This window comes from Acinonyx jubatus, chromosome B1 (assembly GCF_027475565.1).
Source record: "Acinonyx jubatus isolate Ajub_Pintada_27869175 chromosome B1, VMU_Ajub_asm_v1.0, whole genome shotgun sequence".
NCBI lineage: Eukaryota > Metazoa > Chordata > Mammalia > Carnivora > Felidae > Acinonyx > Acinonyx jubatus.
This window is the reverse complement of record NC_069382.1, coordinates 78459814-78474692: the sequence shown is the minus strand read 5'-3', so window position 1 is coordinate 78474692 and position 14879 is coordinate 78459814. Positions and strand designations below refer to the sequence as shown.

The 14879-nt window shown below is 38.9% G+C and overlaps 1 protein-coding gene across 6 annotated transcripts in view; it reads right to left on the bottom strand.

Annotated features, from left to right (window-relative positions):
- The window catches only part of TTC29 (tetratricopeptide repeat domain 29), a 658543-nt gene that overhangs the window by 232317 nt on the left and 411347 nt on the right, over positions 1-14879 (bottom strand). For 4 of the 6 annotated variants that reach the window (XM_053216892.1, XM_053216893.1, XM_053216894.1 and 1 more), the window contains 5 exons: positions 14514-14630; positions 8586-8713; positions 7889-7936; positions 2504-2601; positions 642-725 (listed from right to left, as the gene is read on the bottom strand). In XM_053216892.1, coding sequence (XP_053072867.1) covers positions 642-725; positions 2504-2595 — 176 coding nt within the window. In that variant the 5' untranslated portion in view covers positions 2596-2601; positions 7889-7936; positions 8586-8713; positions 14514-14630. Of the gene's footprint in view, positions 1-641; positions 726-2503; positions 2602-7888; positions 7937-8585; positions 10969-14513; positions 14631-14879 lie in introns of those variants that run through there. The other 2 variants (XM_015081541.3, XM_053216896.1) reach the window with 2 other exon arrangements.

Sequence of the window (14879 nt, the reverse complement as noted above, 5' to 3'; positions counted from 1 at the left end):
ATAGCCACCAAGTCTACAGACAAGAAATATTAAAGCTGTTTAGCTATTATTATAGGTTTTTATTCATTTCTCGCTAACTTACACAGATTTTTATACTGTTTTTACTCAAACCATAAATTAGTTTCTAACGTGATAAAATGGCAAAGTTCGTGTTGTCCATTGATAAAATAAATCCAGACAATTTAGATTTATGTAAAAAGTAACCAATAAAGTACAATCCACTCATTCTTTTGTGGGTTTTTGGTGGGGGGAGGAACATATATTTGTAAGGAATTGTTGTTTTAAGTTGCTAGGAAAAAGAGATACGATCTTTCTCTAAAAGAAATTTCTCCACATGGAGGCAATACACCTTAAAATGGAAGTTAATAAGCAATTAATAGCACAGACTTAACTAAAATATTGCAAATGTGATAGTATAATATCTTGGTAAATATGAGAATTTTGAAAGCCATAAAATTAAAGACTTTGATATGTGTAAGATCAATAGACATGACTTATCACTATTGAATATGGGCTTTAATTTTTAAATGCCATGTTCCAATGAAAAAGTTGTACTGCACAAGAAAACTGAAATTTCGATAAAGAATCAAGACAAAAGAAACAAACTTTATATTAAAGTACCTTTAAGAGGTTATACTTACGCAGCAACCTCCTCTTTTGACAATCCTTTGACATTCACCTCCAGGTAATGATCTATGTCATCTTTTTCTTTGATCAACTGAGACCTAAATGAAATGGAAAGAAATAATAAAGCACTGCTTTATCAAGTTGAAAAGCTCCCAAACATATAAAATGCCACCAGGAGTAGAGAAATACTTAAGGTATAATACTATATATAATAAATGTTCTACAATAGCTATAGACTTAGGTTGTTGATTAATAATTTCCAAATTTTCATTTTCTTGAATGGAAAGGGACAGGGAAGAATATTAACTCAGTGTGCAAACAAATAAAGCACCAGTACATTAAAAGAATCAGCATTCTTAAGTAAATGGAGTTTTCTCCTTAAAGCTTATAAGCTCTTCCATTTTACTCACATTGCTTCACACTGTAACTTTCCAATACAGAAGTCATATTCTGTCTCACACTGGATTTTGAACTAAGAACACCTATTTGATACAAATGTATAAAATTTATTTGTTCTAAACATCACCAACTTTGCACTGAAATGTTTGAGTGGTTTTTTTATCACACATAAATTCAAATTATTTTTTAAAAAAGTGATTTTAAGAAGACTTTACTGAGAAATATATTACAGTTGTAGTGTATTTATTCTTCACACTCCCTTGCACCTTTAAAAACAAGCATACTACTCACATCCTGTAACAATGGAAGTACAGGCCTAAACAAGTATGTGTTTTTATTCAGAAGCTAATGTAAAATGTTAATACAAAACTATGCCTTAAATGGTGATGAAAAAATGTTTTTTCTTCAATAAAATGAATACAAGAAATAGTTTTCTTTAAAAACTTTACTGTAGAGATGTGAGATTGGGCTGTGTTTGTGCTGGTGTTGAAAAGAAAATGAATCTCAAGCATTATAAAAGACAGGAAGAACAAGCTTTGTCAGACTTTGTAAATATTCCACATTATTCAAAAGTAAAATTGAAAATAAGAATATACATATACCCTGAATTATGCATGCATCAGAAAATCTGTTTTTCAAATTTTCTGAAAGGAAAATTTGATTTGCTATTATAAGGGAACTTTTATGTTAGTTTAGCTGTATGCATTTATTTTGGTCCAGGGACTTTGGTCTTTCCCAGAAATACTAAAGTATGGTCCTTCTCAAAAGAAAGTAGTTTCATAATACTTTGATCCTTATGCCTTGCAGGAAGTGAAAAGTTGGCATATGAAATAAATAATCAAACCTACACAAGTTATTTATATTGATAAATAATATTTGCATCACTATAACTCAATAAAGCCATAAATGGCAATTTCTAAGGAACAGTTTCTAAATTCACATTAATACTTAGAACAAAATACATTGTTCTCTGTCCTTAAGTTTCTGCGTGACAGCTCCAGGAGCTCAGCAGTCCTTCATGTGTAGCAGCATTTTCAGGCCCCAGGATCATTTCAGTTCCTAAATCTTGCCTGCCAACTTACCCCAGCAATAACACTGGGTTCTCCTTCCTCCAAAACGGAAATCAGCACTCAGGACCTTTGGATTAGCAGCTATCCACCTTTCAGTCCTAAAGCCTCTGCTTTCAATTCTCCATCAACATCTTAAAAAGCAAATATATCTCCAATGTTTTATAGGACCATGATATAATTAGAACAGGAAATAAAACAATCACATGAGCACTAGCTTGCTAAGCAAATAAATTCTTAATATTTGGATGAAGTTCATCAATCCTTTTGAAACAGCAGACCTGAATATTCTGAATATAACAATATACTTTTGTCTTTAAACAATTTTGTTTTCTGAGATGTGTTATTGACATTTCTTACTGCAATCAATTCATTCTGTAGGAAAAGAAATGAAAACCAGGGTCACGTACCTTGGAATCGTGCTGGGGAAACATGGCAGCTTCTGTCTGGCTAAAGATGTAAGCTTTGGGTGTGTCATGGGCAGTGGGGGCAGGGTGGTCATTTTAGACTACAAAAAAAAAAAAACCAAAACACAAAAACAAAAACCAGAAACAGTATTTTAACGAATGAATCTTTCAAATAATCCTTTAAGACATAATTAGAGATCCACAGTCTGTCATCTTAGCTGAGAATGCCTCTGTATGTAGAGCTATAGCTCTGTTATTCAGGAAGGATACTCACTAAGTGGATTCTGCAGGTTGCTTCTCATTATTTTCTTCTACTATGTGCCTTTTGGCCAATTTATTACTTGTCTGCATCTCTACCAACAATGGATAAGGAAAAAATCTGATAAATGAATTGAAGATTCAGACAATCAGGGGCTTTGGTAGGAGTTTTGTTAAGGGACATGGTTGCAATTAAAGAGTGAAGATTTTCAGGACAGCTATAGATTTCAAATGCTCATGCTTTGCTTTCCTGTTACAATCAATAATTGAAAATTGCTCATACTTTGCTGTTTTCTAAAAACTTTCCCACTCACAAATAAAGGCTTTAGAAGTGATAGATGCTAAGACTGATTCTCAACAAGGAGACAGCTTCCCCAAGAGGCACACAGCTACCATAGTGTAACAAATCACTTCAAAATATAGAGATCCAGAAAAGATTGTTTAAAACAACCATCATTTTATCATCTTTCACACTTTTTGTGGGTCAAGAATTAGGACAGGATACAAGGGATGGCTTTTCTTTATGCCATGATGACTGGGGCCTCTTCTGAGAAGACTCAGAAGTTTAGGGGTAACTCAATGGTGGGGGGGGGAGTCAGAAATCATCTGTATCTTATCCCTTGTATCTGGTAATTAAAAGTATTAGCTGTGACCTTAACAGGCTATTTTCCAGAACACTACATTTGGCCACCTCATAGGGCTTTGGCTTCCTCACAGCCTGGCAGCCTCAGGCTTCTCCCACAGCAGCTCAGTGCTCCAAAGACAAGTATGCTGAAGAAGAGCCATGGAAACTATATCCACTTTCAGAGCTTGGCCTTGGAAATCACATAGTACTGCTTCTACTGGGATAAAAGTCCTGTTCAGATTCAAGGCTAAAGAACATAGATTCACCTACTGATGGGAGAGTATCAACACCACATTGTATGAAGAGAATGTGGGATGGAGATATTGTTGTGGCCATCTTTGGGAGATGCAATGTGTCACAGCGGGGAAGGTAGCTGAGCAATAATGAAGGTGGGTCTATAAAATCAAGTTATCTAAAAATTACCCTAAATAGGAAGAAGTGTGGACATAATGTCTGTGGACGTAGAATGGAAAAACTGTCACATGCTGCAAGGGTTTTCAGATGCAAAAGAACACACATTTCTACTGTTAGAGAGGCATCTAAAAGGCCACAGCCTCTTGATTCCACCACCATGTCCACCAGTTGTGATGTCTATCCTAAGCCTCACCAAACAACTGAAAGGCTTATTTTAGGTTTTAAGTCACTTACTTCCAGCATTTACTACATGTGAGACCCAGGGTAAAGCACTACCAACCTGGGCCTTAAATATATTTAACAGATATTTATTGAGCTACTACTTGGTGCCAAGTACTGTTCAAGGTGCTAAAGATAGAGCAGTGAACAAAAAAGATGAAAATCTCTGATCTCACAAAATTTACATTATAGGGGTGATGTGGGGGAAAACAGATAATACACAAACATACAAAATATATATAATGTCCGATGATGATAAGATCTACAGCAAAATATAAAGCAGGGACCTAGAAATTACCCAAGTGCTCACCAGTAGTGAAGGCATAAATAAGAGCAGAATGAGATAAAGTCAAAGACATTAATGAGAAATTTGGTAGTGTTCTGATGGTGTAGGGTCTTGAAGATTACTATAAAAACTGACTTTTACTCTCATTAAGAATCCTTTGGAGATTTTGAGCATAGGGGTAATACGACCTGATTTGCACCTCGAAAGGATCAGTTTTGTTTCCTTTGAGCTTAGACTACAGGGGATGAAGGGCAGATAACACAGGCCAGCTGGGAGGCCAGTTGTTATGAAATCTGGGTGAAAGTCGATGGTTACTCGGGGAGAGGTGGAGGTGGAGAGATGTGGTCAGATCTGGGGTACAGCCAGCTATGGACAGCCAAGGTACAATATTCCTCTAGTGCTACAAAGCCATGAGGGAGGGAGGTGGAAGAATAATAAGACTTGAGGGAAAGTTTTTGAAATAAATGAAAGATTATGAAAATAATTTGTTGCATAATTAAAGACAAGAGTATTTTTTTGTTAATTTTTTTAATGTTTATTTATTTTTGAGGGAGAGAGAGACAGAGAGAGAGAGAGAGAGAGAGAGAGAGAGGCAGAGCGTGAGAAGGGGAGGGGCAGAGGGAGAGGGAGACACAGAATCCGAAGCAGGCCCCAGGCTCTGAGCTGTCGGCACAGAGTGTGATGCAGGGCTCGAACCCATGAAGCATGAGATCATGGACACTTAACCGACTGAACCACCCAGGTGCCCCGAGAGAAAATTTAATGCAGATCAGTGTCATGTTTTACATATGATGGAATCCTAGCATTACCCAGATTATCAGGGCATGGTATGATCCATGAAACAATGTCCACTTACTTTTAAATAGTTACAGCTTTAAAGCACACTGTCTGAACAGCAAATGTTATTTAGTCCTTTCCTACTTCATAACTTCATAATATAGTGACTTCTTTTGTAAATAAAACTAAAAAAAAAACCTACTCTTCTGATCAGATGTCATATTAACTAGTTGAGTTACTTGGATAACCAGAACTTACTAAATGACAACATTATGTAGAACATGTGGTAAGAGGTTAAGGCCAACATCAACATAAAGATAAATCTCATGGACAGGTTTGAAGGCATACCAAAGGCTTCCCCAAGCCCACCTCTGATGAGCCTATTTCAGAGAAGCTAAGAGTCGTCTATGTTCCAGTCCTCTGATGTTACAGAGCAAATCTGGGCCATCTTAGCTCTTAACCCTCATCTGTCTATCCTTAATGGATTTCTAAAGGGACAGGAGAAAACAATGACTGTGTTTGTTTCAGTTGGGGCATTTCATCCTCTATGAATTAAGACAGTTCTGAGAGCCCCCACTTTGCATGCCAAGGGCACTGGGGCAGGAGTGATTTCTACATAACTGCAAGGGCCCTTGAAGGGTTCATCAAGGAGTTTCAAAATGAGGAAATAGTACTTGTAATTCTCCAAGTACTAGAAAGATACAGCTGCTTGTAGACAGAAAGAGGCACCAAACCCCAGAGTGCGATCCAGCCAACAAGGTATGTAAAAGCCACCCCCGTAAAGTTGGGCTGTCAGTATGTGATGTAAAATTTATCCTTTTTGATGTTTACTGGGTTAGATAATTGTTGCTAGAAAATATAAGCATCTAATGAAATCAAATGCAAACGCCACACGTGGAGAGGAACATGTCTTCTTCGTCACACATATGAACCGCGATTCTTTTTTTTTTCAATATCTGAGTCGTTTCCTACCATTAACGTTTCAGCTGCCAGTTCCTTCATTTTGCTCTCCTCTGATCTGAGAACATTAGCAGCAGGAGCACCTTTACTCTTAAATTTAGTTTAATGTTAGTATTGCAAGCCCTGCTGGCAAGCCTCAAGGCACAGTCTCTGAATGGGGGGTGGTCAGAGCTGAATGATAAAGTGGAAAAAAAAGTTATTAACTCAACGTTGGAAAAAATAGGCTCCAACCAAACTGTGTTGGAAACTTTAAGCTCAGAGTTAGGGTGAAAGTTGAGCAGGCTCCCCCCCCTGCCTTAAACCCCACACACGTACCTGGCTTATGCCTGCTGGGAACGGGATGTTGTTTTTCACAATTGATTCATGATCACATAAAGGTATTTTGTTCTACACAACAGGTAATGTGTGAACTGAATTTTATGGCGCATAACATTTGATATGCATCAAATATTTAAAGGTTTCCTACAACAAATTTTTTTAATCTAAATAATCACCATCTCTTTTGTAAGTTCAGTCTTATTTATGCTGAATTTTGTTAAAGTAGGAAGTTGGTGCTTTCTAGCAAATAGAAGCAGCCAAGAGGAAAATAAATGAGAAAAAAACGCAAGCATGCTTAGGGACCTGTCATTTAAGTCTGAAATTATACCTGTCAAGGAAGCCCTTTGCTCTTTGCTGATATGAGTTGTATCACTTTCCTGGTGTTGGACAGACAGTGTTCCCAGCTCCTAGGTGAGCTCCACCGAACGGGACGAATGGTTCAGGGTGACTATCTGTGTTCAAGCAGAAATGGAACACATCCTAAACAATGCGCTGTATCAGGGCTCTCCTGGTTCAAGACCACAGAGGAAATCACACAAGATGGGTGTGACTGCAGGAAGGGAATGGTTCCGATCCAGGCACATGGAGACAGAGAATGTGACGCACCTCTCTGGCTGGTACCACAACCAGCTAGCTCCAGGAGCCGAGGGTGAAGCAGTGTGTGAGGAGGACCCAGAGGCAGCTCTCCCAGTACCAGCAAGTGGGCGGTGCTGCATGTGGCACCAAGGGTGCTGAGACAGAGATCAAAAGGCCGCCTGAAGCCATTCCACTGTTGGTATTCAGAAGAGATTTGGTGGGTTCTTTGATCTGCTGGTTGGCTCTTGTATCACGGTTTGGCCCCCACACGCAAAGACAAATGAGAATGGAAAAATACAGGATGAAAGGTTTAAGAGTGCTGGGTCAGGCTGAACGTGTCCCATGGTGAGAGTTTAAATTTCTGCCCCCCAAGTAAAATTCTTCAAAGAGTAACCCTCCTCCTCCTGCCCAGAGATGCCCTCATCAGGAAACACAAAGAAAAGGGTAGGCCTAGCACTGAGTAGACAGAGGCTACTTGGGGAGTGAGGAGGTCTGAGGCCGACTACCATCTCTAGAATTCAATCACTTTGGGATGTGAGAAAGCCGACAGACCACAGCAAACAAATTTATTATTTGTCATCAAGAGAATTCAAAATAAATATGATTTTACGATCACCAATAAAATCATTTGTAAGAATTAGAACTGTTCACGTTATCACCATAAGCTCTTTTTACTATAAAAGCTTAAAGAAAACTATGGAAAAAGTATCAATAATTATGGTCCTGAAAAGGGTAAAAGAAAGTCACACAAAGAAGCTGAAAGAGTTGCTAAACGTTTATCTCTTGTATCATAATTTTTAAACACCTCTAGCACTCAGTGGTAGGTCATGAGCTAGGTCATTAAATAAAATAAATAGAAATCAGACATTTTCTACCAACTGACATTTCTTGATGATGAAATCAAAATATAAAGCAGGAAAAGTGTTGAAGGCAGGCCATGTTTCAGTTGACTTACATTCGGAGATTACTGCTGAAGGTCTCTCCAAGGTTTACAGACTTCAGTCTGAAAATTAGGAATAATAATAGCAAAGGAGAGAAGAAAAAAGTTACAAATCAGTTAACAGAATAACTCCTCTTCCTGTCCCAAATCATGGAATAAGAGTCACTCATACAAATAATACCAAGTACCTAATGTGTGTTTAAATGGACGTTTTCTTTTAATACCAAAATGTAGTCCCTAGGGGAGAATCTAATAACTAATTCAATGAAATGCCAGTACATCTGAATTATGTATATGTATTAATATATTCCAATACAAATGTGGCATTAGGGATAACAATTTGATCTCTCAAACTTATTAGACACTAAGTTATCTTTACTCAAACAGTGGACACCTCAGTTCCCTTTCTGTTCCTACTTAGTCCTAAACGGGACTAGTAATTTATTCCTACACCGGTTTATTTTCCCACTGCCCTCAGAGGCTCTGGTGAACTGGGAAGCAGGAAAAGCTCCTCTCCTGGCTCCTACTTCTATCCACTTCTTGAGGTTAAATGGCGAGGGCCTCTGTTCACGAAGCTTGAGAAGGCGTCTACACACTGACGAAGGAAGGTCTGCTGGGGTCACGAAAGGGACTGGACTGCCTGGAAGAGCAGCCCGCCTCTCCTGTGAACTGTTAAAGTCCTGCCCCGAGCTTCGCCTCAGCCGTCACGAACCTCGGTGGGCTGGCCCCGTGGGGCAGTTCTGGTTTTCCGTTCCGCCGAAGTGTGATCCCCACCGGTGGCAGGTGCTGGGCGCCGGTGCTGCCTCCTCTTCCAGCAGTTGTTCGGAGACCGGGCACAGTCTGCGCGGAGAGAAGGGACGCGGGAGCGTCGCCCGGGATACTGAGGGGGTGGGGCCGGGCTGGTGGGGGCGGGATTAGGCTAAACAGGGTCTCGGGATTGGGGCAGTTCCAGATTCCTCGGGCACGGGGGCGGAGCCTGGTGGGGACAGAGCCTACGAAGGCTGAGTCGGACCTCCAGATCTAGCACGCTTTTCAAGCAAGGCAGCTTTCAAAAGTTTGTGGCCGCTTTCAGAAATTAGTTCAAATGATCCAAGGGTCTCCAATTTGCCGCCTGGAGTCATTTCCTTCATGGCGCCTCATTCTTAATATTTTGCTACATTTCCCTGATCAATGGGAAAGCACTCAGCTTGGCATTCGTGACCCCCGTGACCTGATGCCACTTTAAGGAACTGGAAAAGTCATTCATTCCCTTCTTCCTCAGCCTTTGTTGTAACCAGAACCATTTTTGCCCTGCCATCCATGAATACCTTTTCCACTCCTGTCTCCAGCAAGATAGTCCAATTTTGAGTTGTGGTGAGTGACAGACTCAAGATCTCCTGTTCATAGAATCTTCCTGCACCCTGTCTTATTATTACTTTTTAAATTTTTTAGCTGAAACTCAGGATTTTATATTTACATTGACTAAATGTCAGCCTATTAATCTCAGCCCATCATTCCATCCCGTCTCTCACATGTGTAAGTGCAAGGAAGTGAGCTTTCTTGCACATTCTCTCATATGTATATAGGGCAAGAGGGTGAGGATTGTTGCTTATTACTTCTCAAATACAGACGTGCTGGAAAGTGAGGCTTTTATTCAGTGCCTACTGTCACACACTGTAGGAGAGAGAGCCAGCAATATTGCTCACGCAAGTCATTCTATTAGCCATAAATTGATTCTATTTGGAGTACAAACATAACAACCATAACTACACATTTCATTCCGACATCTAATTTGTTGCACCAAATTATGAAATTATTTCCACCATGTAAGTTTACATCATGCACTCAACTGATCACTCTGACTACCTGTAACTGGGCCCCACATGATCCCCCATGGCAGTAAGGCCTGCCCTATCCTCAAGAATTCATCTCCCAGTTTTCAACATCACCTTAACACGACTCCACTGTCAGCGGTGTGAATTCTTTTCCGGTCTTTACTGCCTTTTCTCCTTAGAGGTTTGTGAATTCCATGCACCTGCTTTTTCACATGAGACTCTCCTGGTTTGGTTTTCTAGGTGGCTTCTTCTTGCCTCTTTGGATATATTCCTCCTGCTTGCTGCATTTTAACTGGCAGTTCTTTGACCAATTCTCTTTCTCTTTCTGCTTAGTGTAATATTTCTTAGAGCTAGGGAATTCAGTTAGCTTTTTTTGCAAGGGATAGAAAACCTGACTCACACTGGGTTAAGCAAAAAAGGAACCTGATTATTTCACACAACCAAAGGATGCCAGCTCCAGGTACAACTTTACCTATAGAATCAGGGCCTTCTGAAAACTTTGAGGACTCTAGAACACCCCACCCTTCACCACAAAGAATTAATCTCTCCTTCTTTCTACCTCTTCCTCTTAGACCAGTTCTACCATATGTGTCTCACTTTGCGTGGATCTTGGTTTATATGAGTTAATCTCTCCTGAAAGATTCTGAGCTCTTTGAAAGCAGACCATTTTATTTTTCTCTGAATTCCCTGGGGAATTAGTATATACCATATGGGGATTAGTATATAGCATACGCTCAAAAATGTTTTTTGAATTAATCAAATGAATGACAGGATGGCTAGAAGCTTCTGGAGCTGATTCTTCCATTTGCAATTGTTCTTATTGCTTCCTCTCTCTTCCCCACCTAGAATTGGTGAGGTGGGAGGGGATGCAGTTACAGTTTGAATGCTAATACTGACTTAAGATCTAGAGTGCCCCCTTCTGATCTTTGCTCTGGAGAAAGGTTTTTAGAATGTCTCAGCATGCAAAGAAGCAAATGATAATCCTCTAGGAGAAGCCAATACATCTTAACTACTCCCTACAATTGTTCTCAAAGTGTTTCTGATACCTCAATCATCATTTCAGTCATCTCCATTATCATGATCTTCCACGATGAAAATTACTCTGAATCATTTTTGTTTTACTGAACACATCTCCAAGGAACAACTGAAGAAAGAATATATGAGGTAAAGTTTTTGAGTCTTTCATGTCTGAAAATGTGCTCATTTTACCCATGGTTATTTGGCAGGTTTGGACATTCTAGGTTAACAATCATTTCTCAGTTTAGAAGGTATTGATTTCCACCCACTCCCCCCCCCCCCCGCCCAGTATTCATTGTTAACGATAAGAAGCCTAGAGCCAATTTTCATTTTTTTGATGGGATTTTGTGATAAGATCCGTGTCTGCAGTGACATCCCCAAATCTCAGTGACCTAAAATGATGATGTAATCTCCTGATTACAATATGTAACCATCCCAGGTCAACCTTGGGTTTTGTTCCATGCTATGTTCAACAGCATAATCGTGCTAAGAGGATTATTACCCCCTGGAGCATTGCTGGTTTGTGGCAGCTAGAAGTTGAGAGTAAATTGCACATTAGCTTTTAAAGCCTTCATCCAAAATTATATTCATCATTTCCTCTCCTACTTGAAGTCAAATGGCGATGCTCAGTTTTAAGGGAGCAGGTAACTTTGATCTTGCCATGTGTCTGAAAGAAGAACCAGATCTCTGGGAATGGTCATAATGAATATCACACATCTGGTTTTTTCCTTCAACTAAGACATTTTTTGGACTTTTGTATCCTTTCTGTTCTGACATTTCATGGAGTTCTCTAGTAGAACTTGTCAGCTGAGTACTCACATTCTTCCTCAGATTTAGATAATCATCTTCTATTTTTAAAAAATTATTTCATGTTCTCATTTTCTTTTTCTATGATTCTTGCTTATTAAACATCAACCTAGATTTGTCCTTTTTATCTCTGATTTTTATTTCATTTTTATTTTCTTTGCCTTTTTGGTTCTAAAATTTGGACATTTTGGACAGTATTATTTTTCAGTATTTTATTGATTTTTTTGTGAGTGAGATAAATCATATTTCTTAGTCTTTGATAGTTCTTGTTCTTTTATTCATCCTTTTGTATAAACTCTTTTATAGGTGTACTATCATTTATGGATGTACAATTATTTCTGAATATATTAATTAGTTTTCTCTAAATTATTTTTTCCTCCAGAAAATTCTTTTCTTTTGTTAATGTTGACATATCTCTTTTACATAGCTATTGTTCTTTGTTTTTGTATTAATTAATATTAGGTAATTAGCTGCTAATAACAGGAAAAAATATATAGAATTGGAATGATACTCCACAGTGTCAGATTCCCAGTTTCTTTGGCTTTGTAACTCCACTATATATGGATACCACTCCCAAGATCATTGATTGTCCACAATGGCTGCTTCCCAAGCATATGTGTGTATTTTCTCTGAAGGAAGGATGCACAGGGGAATAATGGCATGCATACTCATCCCAAGAGATGAACACACCTTTTGTGCTACATAGCACTGGCAAGGACTTCATCACAATGTCATCGTTAGCTTCAAAGGCAGCTGAAAATATTATCTTTATTTTGAGTAGCCATGTGATTTGCTAAAAGTCAAGATCCTATAACTGGAAAATCAGAAAGAGTGGATGATAGGGGACAATCAGCATCAATGCTAAAGACATCAGTTCTTATATAAGAAAGAAAGACTGGATCTCTGGTGTTGAGTTTCCTCTATTGTCTAAATGGGACTGTTCTCCAAGTTTCCTCCTTGGGTAAGAATTTTCAAAGCTCTGGGTAAGGTGGGCAGGTCCTGTCTTCTTGAGTTTCTTTTAGAGTGAAAACATGGGGAAGCCATCTGGCTGTGCCCGCTATGCCAGAAGATGTAGTCAGGCCTGAGGTACCAACTTGCACACCTGGAGCCTAAACTTTCAACTGAAAGTTCATTGAAAGTCTTTATAGAAGACTTTTGGTTTAAAGTATTCCTTCTTGCTCCTAGGAGTGAGGGTGTTAAATAGGGGTTTGAGTGGTGAAATTTATCATGTACAGACTATTTTTGCCCTTATTTTCAACCTCCCTTCTCATTTCTTGCTCTTCTTGCCCTGTAGATGCTGAACAATGACTCCAGGGTTTATGTTGAAGACTGTCCTCGGCCGCTCCAGTGCTATGGCTTTCTCTACCTGTTTCATCCTTTACCCCACTCCCTTCCACTTTGTATCTTAAGGTGGTTTTTTAAATCTCTCATCCATTGATAGCTAATACCCTATTTTCATCACTGTTATTAGTATTTTTTTTGTGGTACTTACACATTTTTATTTCACTGGGATCTTGGGAGCGAAGGGAGGTACACATATGTGCTTAGTTTGGTAGCATCTAAACATTTTTCAGGAATGGAATACTGAAATAAGACACAGGAAAAATTAAGGGGAAGAAAAGAAAGGAAGGGAAATTATAGAACAAAACTAGAAAATGCGATGAAAAGTTACAGGGAGACATTGATTAAATCATAATAGTCAAGTCACAAACTACCTGTCTTAAATTTGTAATAGATAAATTAACTAATATAATTATCTAAAATTTTGGATACCTGGGTGGCTCAGTCAGTTAAGTCAGTTAAGCATCAGACTTGGGCTCAGGTCATGATCTTACAGCTCATGAATTCGAGCCCCATGTTGGGCTCTGTGCTGACAGCTCAGAGCCTGAAGCCTGCTTCGGATTCTGTGTCTCCTCCTCTCTGCCCCTCCCCTGTCATGCTCTCTCTCTCTCCTTCAAAAACAAATAGGCATTAAAAAATATAAGAAAATGAATAAAATTTTGGATCAAATTAATTTATTTGTATGTAGGTTGGCTGTTACGCATTCTTCTTCCTAAAAATACATCTTGAGGAAATATCAAATTCCATTAGATACAATTCAATGGGACAGTAGCAGGTATCCTTATACTTGTTTAATCAGGAGAGAAGAATATGACTGAAGAGGGTCAATTTCAGGCTTTCACCTTAGAATTTGAATTTTGAGCAGCAAGACAAAGAACCCCAAAAGTTTTGGCATTTACTCCATACCAGCAGTGGCCTCCTGCCAAGATAATTCCTGCCAAGATATGGTTGTGGTTTCTGCTTCCTTAGTCTCAGAATCTGCATTGATTCCTACCAGTTCCCAAGCCCAGCTTTTCAGATCTCTGTCCATTTCCTTTTGTCTAAATGAAGTACAGCAAAATTCTGTTGCTTGGGATTAAATCCTAACTGACATAAATGTTGGCACCAGGGGCTGGATTGTGGGAAAAGGAACTTCAGGGAAGGGTTCTTACGATTGATCATCTATCTACATTAAGGTGAAAAGCAATGAAGCTCTGATTCTTGTCCTTACAAGGAAAGGTAGCAAACCATGACAACGTTGATGAAACAGCAATTATCAACCGAGATTACTTGTGAAAAATTTTCCATTGGGGAGAGTAAAAGTCTAACAGATCATGGAGCTACCACAACCAAAGATCATTGTGAAACAATGAGGAATCCAAGTATTTGCGGTTGAGTAGTTGCTTTTGGTGACACTGGATAATATAAGGAAGAGAGTGACAAACTAAAAATACTAAATCTCTGTTCTCAAAGCATGGGCTAACTGTGCTTTATATAACCATCCTGGCACAAAAAGTCAAGTGACTTAATCACAACAAGAGCTGATTCTATAGCCCAGGAAGATCTGTCATGTGAATGTCAGGGCATTCATCAGAAAAGAGTGCTGCTTTAACAATATAAATGGAGTTATTCAGGCATATTCAGAAGACATTGAGTAAGCGGAAGTCCAAAGCCCCTCTTACCTATCTTCCACTGAAGCGTCTTTGCAAAGATAAATAATCCACTTTATACTCCACTGGTCACACAGCTATTCTTCCCTTGCTTGAAGATACTGTTACTTTTTTGCCTGAGGTTGTTCCCTTGAAGAAAAAATACAGTAATTTCTTTCTTACTCAGCATCTCATAATATTCAGATCTGTAATTAGATTTAAGTCTCATAGTGTCCTAGGGGACAAAAATGAAAAAATACAACTCTGAGATGACTCATGTGTACACATACACACACAAGCACAGACACACATGCGCGTGTGCACAGAATTTGCTAGTTTATGTCAGCCAAATTCTAGAAACATTGTTTTTCCTCCAGAATGGATTTTTAGGGCGCCTGA